The sequence below is a fragment of the Primulina tabacum genome, chromosome 11 (genome assembly GCF_025594145.1).
Source record: "Primulina tabacum isolate GXHZ01 chromosome 11, ASM2559414v2, whole genome shotgun sequence".
In the NCBI taxonomy this organism is placed as follows: domain Eukaryota; kingdom Viridiplantae; phylum Streptophyta; class Magnoliopsida; order Lamiales; family Gesneriaceae; genus Primulina; species Primulina tabacum.
In genome coordinates, this window is record NC_134560.1 from 33,144,443 (window position 1) to 33,156,831 (window position 12,389).

The window sequence follows — 12,389 nt, forward strand, 5'->3', positions numbered from 1 at the left end:
TTTAGTAAACAAGTCTGTACCAGTCAAAGATAAGTATGGATGCATTATAATGACATGTGACATGTGTAGTGTTACATCAAAAATAGTTGGACCACTCAACCTAGTAAACCAGTGTGCTTTATTGCTTCCAACTTACCAAAAACTATTTATAACATAAGATGTTAAGTCATTAAATTTCAGAGTCATTGAAGATCTGAGCAAGAGTGATTTGGTTACTAGGTTTACAATGACAGAATATGTTCAGCTTATCAGTTTAGAAAGCAAGTTAGGTCATCTTTTAAAAAAAGGGTGTAATTCATCAACCAGAAGCATAGAAGTTCTAAACATGGACTTGTTTGGTCCTATTTCAGTTATGAGCTTAAGGAGAATGAATTACACTCTAGTCATCGTTGATGATTTCACAATTTCACAAGGTTCACTTGGGTAATCTTTTTCAAATAAACTGGCGCTCAACTAATCAAAATTTTCAAAAGACTTTTAAGTAAAAAATCAAAGAGAATTGAAAAAATTAGATCCGACAGAGGAACTGAATTCGTCAACCAAACATTGTCTATTTTTTCTAGAAAATCATGGAATCATACATGAGTTTTCAGTAGCTAGAACACCTCAGCATTATGGAGCTGTTGAGAGAATAAATAAGATTCTTAAAGAAGATACTAGAACAATGCTCGTTGATTTTGAAATTTCTCAAAGATTTTTGGGTGAAGCAGTAAAAATTGAAAGCTATACTCAGAACAGATCAATGGTTAACAACAAATATGTAAAACACCTTATGAGATCTAGCATGGTAAGCAACCCATTATATCTTACTTCAAAAATTTTGGTTACAAATGTTTTATCCAAAACAATGATAAAAATCATAGAACTGCTTCTGATGCTAAGGCAGATGAAGGTATATTTCTTGGATATTCTTTACTTAGTAAAGTTTCACGAGTATTTAATAAAAGAAATTTGAATGTTGAAGAATTTGCACATATTATATTTGATGAAATAGTGTCAACTGATCAAACCAAACTAATCAATCGATCTGAAGAAATAAATCTAGAGAATGAAAATGAAGATGAAGTATATAAAAGAACTCCTCAAATTCCAGAACCTGAGTTGATTGATCAATCAGTCGAACAAAATGGTACTACAGTCGACCAGTTCGTAGATGCACAAAGATCCAATAGAATCCCAACTAATACCAACCAAACTGATATAAACTCAACTGAGCAGAACCAAACTGAACTCAATTCAATTGATTCAGTTCCACAGAACATTATTGTTGAACCATTATACAGATGGAACAAGAATAATAAACCTGGCTCGGTAATATATAATCCAAATTCCCTTATAAAAACCCAAGGGCAAATAATCAATCAATTTTTAATGATGCATTTATTTCTCATATTGAATCTAAAAAATTTGACAAAGCTCTAACTAATAGCAACTAGATTGATGCTATGCAAAAAGAGCTCAATCACTTTACTAAAAATCATGTCTAATACTTAGTTCCAAGACCTTCTCACCAATCTATTATAGGCAACAGATGGGTGTACAAGAACAAGCTAAATGAAGATGAAACAGTAGTCAGAAACAAAGAAAGTCTAGTTGCCCAAGGATTCAGGCTAGAAGAAGTAATCGAGTATGATGAAACATATGTACCAATAGCTAGACTGGAAGTAATTCGAATGTTACTTGCCTATGCTTCTTACAAGAATTTCAAAGCCTATCAAATGGAAGTAAAGAGTGAATTCTTAAACGAAAAACTGCAAAAAAGAGGTCTACGTTGAACAACCACCAGGTTTTATCAACCATTTATTTCATGATCATGTCTATTGATTAAATAAAGCTTTTTATGTGGTTTAAAACAGGGTCCAAGAGCGTGGCTATAGGCATTATTGATAATAATCTGTTTAATTCACAAAGATGATCATACCTTATTAATGCAAATTTATGTTGATGATCATATTTTGATCAACTTACCGCAAAATATGTGAAAAGTTTGCTAAACTGATGCAGAAAAAGTTCGAAATGAGCTTGATGAGTGAACTTAATTTCTTCTTAAGACTGCAAGTTAAGCAATTGGCTATTGGAATCTTTGTCAATCACACAAAGTACACCAAATAACTACTTAAAAAATTCGGTATGGAATTCTGTTTAGCAGCTGCAACCCCCATGAGCTCATCAGCTAAGTTTGATAAAGATGAAGGAGAGATATCAATTGAGGTAAGATTGTATCGAGGGTTGATAGACTCATTATTATGCTTAACTGCAGTCGACCAGATATCATATCTGCGATTTTTATGTGTGTAAGTTTTCAGTCTGACCCAAAACATTCACATTATTCAGCAGGCTAAAGGAATTTTTAAATATTTTAAAAGAACTCAAGAAGTTGGGTTATGATATGATAAATACTCATTGTTCAATTTATTTGGATATTCTCATGCAGATTATGTAGGGTGTAAGTTTGACAGGAAAAGTACGAGCATATTATGTAGGGTGTAAGTTTGACAGGAAAAGTACGAGCAGATCATGTCAATTTCTTGGAAACTAATTGATTTCTTGATTCAGTAAGAAGCAAACATCAATTGTCACACCTACTGTAGAAGCTGAATACCTAGCTTCTGAGAGTTGTGCTCAAATACTATGGATTCAACGAACAATTGAAAGATTATGAAATCGATGCCAAATAATCACATATCTTCTGTGATAATATAAATGCAATAGTCATTACATACAATCCGGTTTTACACTCGTGAACTAAGCACATTGACATTCGTCATCATTTTATTCGGGATCATATAAATGATTTTAGATTGGAATACGTATCAACTGAACAACAAACAGCAAACATCTTCACCAAACCAATATCCGAGAATAAGCTTTCTTGTTTCAGAAACATTTTAGGACTTATTGACTTATCTTAATGCATGAATTTAGGGGAATACTGAATCATAGAACTCTACTTATTAAATATCTGCCAGTTAGCCTATGGATTTTTAGTCTTCAGTCAAGCTCACAATCAGCGTACTAAAAATGTTTTTATCCAAACTGATTCTATCATTTAATAGTTTCATAATGCGTCATTAAATGTTGTTTATCACAATATTACGCGACTTAATAATTTTTTGTCACGCACTTGATATCGATTCAAAATTTTCATTAAATATCGTGACACGTTTCCAAGTCTGTTATCAGATTTAAAATCGCACATGATATATACTTCAAATCCATAACACATTTAGTTATCTCTATCTTCTTAGTATTCTTCAAGCAGTTATATATTTTATTTCATCTCGAAAATCACCTAATTTCTACCTTAAGAACATATTTCATATATGGTCATTCGAGAAACTCCTTCCTATATCATGAACGCACTTGCAGTCGATTTCAATCGATTTACTCCATGGAAGATGTTGTAACTCAAGCTTTCGAAAATGTTGAGTAATCTAAACTCCGAACATTCCTCGGTTCTTCTTTGGACATCTACGTGGAAGAACTTAAGAATTTCTATGCCAGCAGTTTAGTAACTAAATATGGGAAAATTTTGATGCTTCTGGGAGAGGATAGTCTGTTAATCGATGAGGATTATTTATCTGCACTTTTTCAGTTGCCTTCTGAAGGGCTAACTGATTTTTCTCTAGTTCCTCATCAAGCAGTTGAGGAAATTAAGCTGAAGTTCTCTGCATCTGGCGAGAGCATCAAAACATTCGATAAAAAGAAAGAGACAAAGTTGGAATATCAACTGTTGGCTGACATTGTGGCTAAGCCTATTCTAGCAAAGGCATGATCGTTTGATGCCTATACTATAGAGATGTTTTTATTTATGACATTCATTGACAAAAGACTCAAAATCAACTGGCCAATTATTATATTCCAAATTCTCAAGTCAATGATTCTTAATGAGAAGCAATCAATTGGTTTTGTCATCCTCTTGAGCAGAATGTTTGAAGACTCAGGAGCCTCACTGAGTAACTCAGTAACTCTGCACAAGTTCAAAGCTCAAACTGCACCAAACATTCTCTCTCTCAGACCTAAAAGACAATCTTTGCATGTCACCTCTGCTGGGATTATAGTCATCAATAAAGAGATTGGAAAGGATCTGATTACTAAAAGGAAACCAGTTGATAAAAAGTGCAGCGGGATAACTAGACTGAATCCTAAGAGGAAATTGATTCTACAAGCCAGTGACTCTGAGGTCACAACTCCTTCGCATATTCCGAAAAATGCTAGAACGGAAAAAATAGACCAGTGCCTGCACCAATTAAGGCAATTTCTTTAGCTCAGATACAAGTGGCTGAGGATTCTGATCAGCCAACTGAAAAACTAAAACTGATAGTTGTGGCAGCCCCTCTCAGAAAAATCAATATGTCATTGGCTCTTCCTCCTCCTAGACCAACGACAAGAGTAATCATTAGAGACTTCACTCAGTCCACTAGATGAGGATTGGTTTCTACCTTCTCCTAAGCTTCAAGGAAAGGAAAAGCTCAGATGGCTTAAGTTCCTATCTCAGAATCTATATCAACTGTCCAGACTCGGATAGAACAATTTATTGATGGATAAAGTTAATGCATTTGCTAAAGAAAACATTGAATTATTTGATTAGTCGGTACAATTTAGGACAATATTCCTTGCATATAAACTGAAGAAAAATGAAGTACTTAAAATTTTATAGCCTTTGAGTAATCAGCTCGGCGTCAAGTCGAGACTGTAGTCATCACTGAAGCTCTTCAGTGATGAGATTATCTTCTGGATCTTCTCAAGAATCAAAAGCTGACTATAGTTTGTGCTGAACATAGATCTAACTATGACCCATCTTACCCAACTGCTTTTGATGATGTAACTGTGATCAATCAACTAGATATGGACCTGGTCTCCCTGCCGATGAAGATCAAATTATGGCAAAACGATCACAAACTTTTTGAACTAATGAATTCCTAGAAGCAGGAAGTGCGTGGATCTTCAGTTCAATCTGTATCTAAGAGGCCCATTGAAATTGATTCCAAAAGAACACAACAGCCCGACCAGTAAGTTTTTCCTCCCTCCCTATCTATGAGAACCTTTACTTTATCTAATGTGTTGTGCAATCCATTGCACAACAGAACATTGAAGATGATGAGGATGATTTCCCGCTCAGTACACTTCTTGCCCCTTCACCAAATAAGAAAACTATTTCATTTTACCCCACTGAAGATGTCACATCATTTGAGGATATTTTGTTGTTAGAATCAGCTGAAACTGCTTTTGTTCGAGAGCTTTTTCAAGAGATAGTTGAAGTGGCAATGACTGATCACAATGATCCAGTGTCATCAAAACAAGTTAGTTAGACTGTAGAATAACCGGCTGATTCAGAAATCTTCTCGATTGATCAAGCATGACCTTCTACCAGTCTAGCTCTTCAATTTGTGGGTCCATTTTCCAAAGAGATACATCCAGTATATTCATCTTCTCCCAATCTAGACCTAACTGATGGAACGACTTAAGATCAGATCAACACTAGCCTCATTTCTATCTCCTCTTCTATCACAATCCTTAAAAGAAACAATATAAATATAGAATAAGCCTTATAAACGTTCAAATATAAGATGCTTAAAGATGTGTAAGAACTATCTAGAAGTATGATTGATATATTTAGTCCACTGAAATAGATAAAAAAAAAAAAAAAGACACAAACAGCAACTGCTACTTATCTTGGTGGGCAAACCCAAGCCAACAACTTCCAGCTTCGCACCAAGATAGAAGACGTTTAGGAAAATTTTAAAGGAAAAATTGATGGTGTTAGCTCTTAGTTAGCTTCCATATTCACTTACTTGAAGCCACGATCTGGTACTTGAAAAAAAAAGGAAAGAGAAGAAGCCAATTAGTTAAAGTCAGCCTAGTTCATCTATTGAACCACATGAGAAATCTACCAGTCAGTTTAAAATATAACCATTACAAATTAGATTACTTGGTTATTCAATTAGCTTAGTTGTACGTACTGTTAAAAATAAATGAATTCAGTATTTTTCCATTATATTCTCAAACATCAAAAGAGAGAAATTGTTGGAATGTTTTAGTTTTGACGACTGGAACCAAACTGAATTCTAGAGGTACAATGAACTCAGTAATCTAACTGATTAATAACATAACTAATAAATCAGTATGAAGGATATCGTGAGCTAAACTGATTATGAGTTGACTGATCCACCAAATATCTATCATTTAGGATAAAATCTTTTCATTTTCTATTAAATCAGTCTGATTAGTGATTAAGGATCAAAGTCAACTTTTTAAACTTTTCTTTTTCACCGATCAGTGATTAAGACTCAGAGCTACAGTCGGAACTTTGAACATATCAGAAAGGACGGCGATATGGAAAAAATGACATCCACAGTAATGAACGAATATATTTGGAACATGTTACCATTGACAATTGAAGGTATAAATAAATCAGATGTCTTGAATCGAGATATGGTTCTGACTCTCAATCATACAAAGTAAATCGATAATCTCTCGATAATGATTTTAAAGCTCAACCGAAAGTCATTACACCCAGATAATTAATTATCATATCAGTTCAAGGATCCCTTTCGTGTTTAAAAATTTTCAGTACTATTTGTAATTGAAAGTAAGAAGTCTTACTTCTCAAATTCTTTAAATCAGAGTTTTACTGAGAGTTTCAGTCAAGCATTGTTTTAAGTCCTGCTGAAGTTGGTGATTTCAAACTGCTTGTAATTACCAAAATCTTTTAGTGCAAGCCTTCCATGAGGAAGAATGGGTGAAGTAAGAATATTGAAATCTCCGAATATCCAGAAACAATTTCGCATTCAGTTTACTATTGCATTTTACTCAACATTCCTCACCCATTTTTTTGAGTATTTGTTCAACCATTTTCAGCAAGCCTACTTCCGAACAGGTCAACTAATTAATTTGCTGAAAACATTACTAACAAGAATCAAATTTAAGTGTTGCTAATCCAACCTGAAATATTTTTTGACTAAATTTATTCATCATCTCAAAATTTAAACTTCGATCCTAAGATGAGAAATATTTGAGAATTAGGAGTAAAATATTCAAGCTTCCTTCTTCAAGAAACACCAAGTGAAATATCCGATCGGTAAGGTTTTCAATTTCTGCATAATTTTTTTAGTGTTCGCGTCATTTAAATTATTTCCAAATTGAATTCAAGCCAAATTCCTTATGGGGGATTTGTAAGAACTTATGCTTGACAGATGTGAATAAATATATCAACAGTAGTATAAAATCGTAAATTTGTGTTTTATCAGAATTAGGTGTTGTGTCAAATGTTACAACATTTACGACAACATGCAGCGGAATATTATATTTTGTAACACACATTCACTTTAAATAAATAGATGGACGAGATTAAATATGCACAAGTAAGTATAAATACTTGTGCGGTGCCTCAGGGCAAAAATTAATCATTAGAAAAACGAATCGTTTACAAAAACCTATCACTAGTGATTAAGACTAAAATCAATTTTCTCAACACGTTGAGAAAATAAAAGCTTTCTAAAACAACCAACAATACTAAAACATCAATTAAGAAAGCAAAAACATGATGCCAAAAAGAGGAGTCACGAAAACGATCTTCAGCCAACTTCGTTACGGATGTTGTATGCAGATGTTCCCAACATTCAAGGCAACACGCGATCACCACTCTTCAAAACAGCACGATCCTTGATGACTTACTTCTCTGATATTCACGGCGTGCACAAGTGCGTATATGTGTGTTTGTATGTCAAGAGAGAGTTAGAGAATTTTTAGTTCCTTGATCTCTTATTTGTAGTTGTAGACTTTTTCTCCACAAGGAAACCTACTGCACAAGGAAAGTAAGATTTTAATTAGAAATAATTTCTTAATACCATATCTCTTTAAAATCATTATCATAAATAGCATATCTAAAATATATTTGCTTAATTATCTCATTATCTTAGAAAGGCAAAATCTCACAAGATATTATATGAAATCAAATTAACAAGGAAAATATATTGTCAGGGAAATAACTTAAATCAAGACATTTTATCAATTAAATTCGGAAATATTATTTCCCTTCAATCTCCCCCTTTTTGACTTTCTTGGACAAAATGAGATCAAACTCATTTATCCTTGTTTAGCTCAAATCATCTCCCCCTGAGTTAGATAATTTTTCTCCCCCTGAATAAAACAAAATTAGCACATGTATTGTTAGTTGTGTTGACAATACTTGAGACAACACCTACAGGAGAAAATTTAGGTCATTAGAACAGAGCAACAAAATCATTTCAGGGAAACAAAACTAACTAATAACAGACTCAGCAAAAACAGTAAAAGCATTAACATGAGAAAGTTTTCAAAACAAAGCATCATAGCATAAAGAGTTTCAAGTGATCCTTCCTGGGTGGTTGTTTGAGCTTCATCTCCTCCCCTTTTTTGTCCAGAATGGACACCAACATCCAGGAGTATCCGGTAATGAGCCACTTGATCTTCATAATTGGCGATCAAGTCTTTAGCACGTACAATCTCCTTTAGAGCAAAATTAATTTGAGCTTGAAGGACGGAAGGAGCAAACTGAACAAAATTAGATGTGGAGAACGGAGGCGCAACATGTTGTGCAGTCTTAGGGGCAACATCAGTCATAACACTTGGTGCAACACGGTCAGCGCACCATGGCAGATCAATTTTCCTATTGCCCTTGAAAAAAGAACATGAGCTATCTTTAATAATTCACTGGTATCAGAAAGAGGCTCAGCAATGTCACAGACAAATCCTTGAGAAGCCAGAATGCCGTAGATCAGAGATAGAAACGGAAATTTTGAGGCCTTGAGGCCACCCTCGGCATTTTGAAGAACCGTCTGGAAAACCAGATCGTTCATCACCAACGCCGGGTGATAAATTTGTATAAAATTCAAGTACAAGCGTGCGACAATAAGGAGTGACAGCAGAAACAGTCGAGTAAAGCTGGTAGTGCTTGAGAAAAGACACCAGATTTTGCCTATTAAAGGCATTTGAATCCACGTTCTTTTCCTCCAGAAATTCTCTATAATCATACAAAGCCCACTGAGCACCAGCTGCTTCACTAAAGAACTTATTATTGAAGGTTGTGCCCAAGTCATAGTAACTAAGGTCTGTGTTGTCCGCAATGTGGGAACATCTCCAGCAACATCCTGCTCAACAGACTCACTTTCTTCAAAAGTGTCCTATTGCTCAACAAACTCATCAGTAGAACTGTCAGACTCTCGGTAAGCAACATCAACAGACGGAATTTCAGCTTTTTGACTCTTCAAGTTGGCCATAACCATTGCATGTCATTGATTATGAATTGAATTTCAAGTAAGGGAGGAAAGACAAGACAAATGCAGAGAGACGAAAGAAATTGCTTAGAAAGATAATAATGCGGGTAACGTGAATTTAGAAGAAAAAGAGTGCGGATTAAAAGATAAGCAAGCACAATCACCACAACGGTAACAAAATCAGGGTTTAATCAATCAATCTCTAAGATCCTAACAGTAAAAAGATTTATTGTGAAAATTTTAGCCTTTAAGGTCTCCCAAGACTACCGAGATAATTGCGTCAAATATCTTTTCAAAATAATTTTCAGAATTAAAACCCATATCGAATTAACACCACCGAACCATCAAAGATCACACATATTCAATTTTTCATAAAATCTGGATTTTTCATCAAATTTTCTTTGTTGAAATACTCATGTCCTCATGACACAACAATATTTACAATGTTATTTTTATGCATAACCTATGTATGCCTAATAACAGAATTAGAAATATGAAAACAAAGATGAAGTGTTGTCACAAATGTTGGCAACATCTTCCGACAACATGCACAATTTCAAAATTTATTTTGATTTTTTTGCACACTTAGAGACTTATCAACTTTCTGATCATAGAAGTGGTAGCTCCCACACTAGAAGAACAGTATTCATTGGACTCTTATAGGTAGCTTTTTCCAACTTCTTATGTTTTTCATCATGTATTAAACTCAGAAGAGGTAGCTCCCATACTAAAAGCGCAGTCTTTACTGGATTCTTTTAGGTAGCTTTTTCCCATCTTTTCTTCTGATACAGAGCAATATGCATAATTGATTTGTCTTTTTACTCCATTTTTAAGTCACTTTTCGTATGGGACAAAGTCATGGTGTACATGATCATCCGTCAACTACTTTGTGATTAAATCAGATTGTTAAGCATATCCAAGTGTGTTAATATTAGATAGAACAAGAAATTGTAAGTGCACCAGAAGATTATGCAACATTATGATATCACTTCATATAACAGTATGCATGCAGATGCAGTATGACTAAGTCCTAAAAATGCTCATGCATGTTAGATGTTGTCCGAGATGTTGTAACATCTGAGACAACATCTATGAATGATCAGGCAGAACACATGCTAAGAGATTTTCTAAGGTTGGAGAATCTCTCAAAGTCTAATGCTTTTGTGAATATTTCAGTCAGTTGGTTGTTTGTACCAACAAATTCAATTCGAATCAATCTTTTTTCTACTAAATCTCGAATAAAGTGGTGTCTAATGTCAATGTGTTTAGTTTGAGAATGTTGTACTGGATTTTTTGAAATATCAGTTGCACTCGAATTATCACAGTATCCGATTTCTCCCTAATGAAACTTACCTATGAAAACCATGAGAAATCATCAACACACACAAAATAATACTTCTTACCTCCAAAGCTTTCCACTTCCATAGGACCCATAATATCCATAGTGTAGCAATTCCAGACAGCGTGTTGTCCCAGATGTTGGCAACACTGGGTGTGACACGCGAGTCTGTTTTTCTTTTTGACAATCTCCGCACACATGTGGTATTCCAGATGAAAGATTAGGCATACCTCGTACTGCATCATACATACTCAAGTTCTTCAAGGTTTTGAAATTTGCATGTCCAAGTTTTTGATGCCAAAGGTCGAGTTCAGTGATTTGCACATGTTTGCATGAAATTTCTTCACCTATTTGATAGCAATTGTCTGAAGACCTTATACCTGTCATAATGCACATGTTAGTTTCATCAAAAACTTCACAAGTATGTTTATCAAACTTGACAAGCAAATTATCGTCACACAATTGGCTTATGCTTATCAAATGTGAATTTAATCCTTCAACATGAAGCATATTGTGGAGCTTTGGTAGTCCTTCAACATTCAAAGTACCCTTTCCAACAATTTTTCCATTAGCTCCCCCTCCATAGGTTACTCTCCCACCTTTTTATCAACATAATCAATGAGATATTCTCGTGATTCCTGTCATATGGCGAGATCTTCCACTATCAAAGTACCAATAACATGCAGTGTTAGTTTTTAATGAAGTATAAACAACATTACAGTGAATTTTTACCTTTGGTACCCAAACCTGTCTTACTGTAGGTCGATTCTTGGAGGTGTTGCGGGAAGTGTTGTGAGACATTTGAGGCAACATCCAGCTTGACTTTTGGTTCATGCGGTCATCCCTGAGTTTAAAACAATATGGCCTGATATGTCCAGGCTTAAAGCAGTAATGCATACATACATGCGTTTTCTTTTCTTAGAACAAGTGCAATGGATTGTCTTTTCGGTGGAGAGCTTTTGGTTGAAGGTGTAGGTTGTGACGGTGTGAATATTTCAGTTTTTCCTTTCACAAAAACTGTAGATTTTGAAGATTAACCAGTTTCATATACACTGTCTTTGAACCCTAAACCCTTCTTGTCATCTCTTCCCTTTGAAAGTATGGATTCAAGCTTGGATGTGCTCGAATTAAACTTGGATAAGGTTTCAGTTACCTTTTGAAGTTCTTCTTTGGTCTTACCCAGTTCTAAGTCCTTTTTTCTCAAAATTACTTCAAGTTTGGCAACCATGGCTTTTAGATCAGTGTTTTCTTTTACAAGAGTGGAGTTAAGCTTGTTTCTTTTGGTCTAATCGTCAAACAACTCTTCATAAAGCTTTTGAACACTCTCAAGAGTCATCTCTTCATCATCAGCTTCCGATTCATCATCTGCCCTCGAATTTCCAGAAGTAGTAGATTTCAAACACACTGAATTTTTGCAGATGTTGCAGCCAGGTGTGTCAACACCTAGGGCAACACCTAAAAGATTCACCTGTAGCCTGCGATTTTCTGTCAATAATGCAGTCAAGGAGGTGTGATTATCTTCATCATTGGATTTTTTCTCCTCATCAGATTCTTCATCGCTTAGAGATGCATTGTAGCCTTTGTTCTTTCGCAATCTGTTGGCACATTCATTTGCATAGTGTCCAAACCCCTTGCACTCTCTACACTGCACTGAATCATACTTCCTTGCGTTAAATTGTTCTCTGCCTTCATTCCTTGGTTGAGATTGTTGCTTGGCAGGAAACCTCTGTAGTCTTTCAGGAGCGGGAAGACTTGGAAATTTCGAGGGTTGTGCATCCTTCTTCTTATCTCTG

The 12,389-nt window shown here is 34.9% G+C and overlaps 1 protein-coding gene across 1 annotated transcript; it reads left to right on the forward strand.

Annotated features, from left to right (window-relative positions):
• Positions 1-226: 226 nt before the first annotated feature.
• LOC142519764 (uncharacterized) lies at positions 227-3,775 on the forward strand. The gene is made up of 6 exons (XM_075622793.1): positions 227-413; positions 564-787; positions 883-1,129; positions 1,525-1,764; positions 2,150-2,211; positions 3,596-3,775. Exons 1-6 carry the CDS (start codon positions 227-229, stop codon positions 3,773-3,775), a joined length of 1,140 nt encoding a protein of 379 aa, XP_075478908.1.
• The last annotated feature ends 8,614 nt before the right edge of the window (positions 3,776-12,389 follow it).

Coding starts and splice junctions, on each gene's coding strand:
- LOC142519764 (XM_075622793.1), top strand. CDS start 227: ATGACAGAATATGTTCAGCTTATCAGTTTAGAAAGCAAGTTAGGTCAT. Junction 788..882: donor ACCTTATGAGATCTAGCATG/GTAAGCAACCCA, acceptor TCTGATGCTAAG/GCAGATGAAGGTATATTTCT. Junction 1,130..1,524: donor TCAATCAGTCGAACAAAATG/GTACTACAGTCG, acceptor AATCTATTATAG/GCAACAGATGGGTGTACAAG.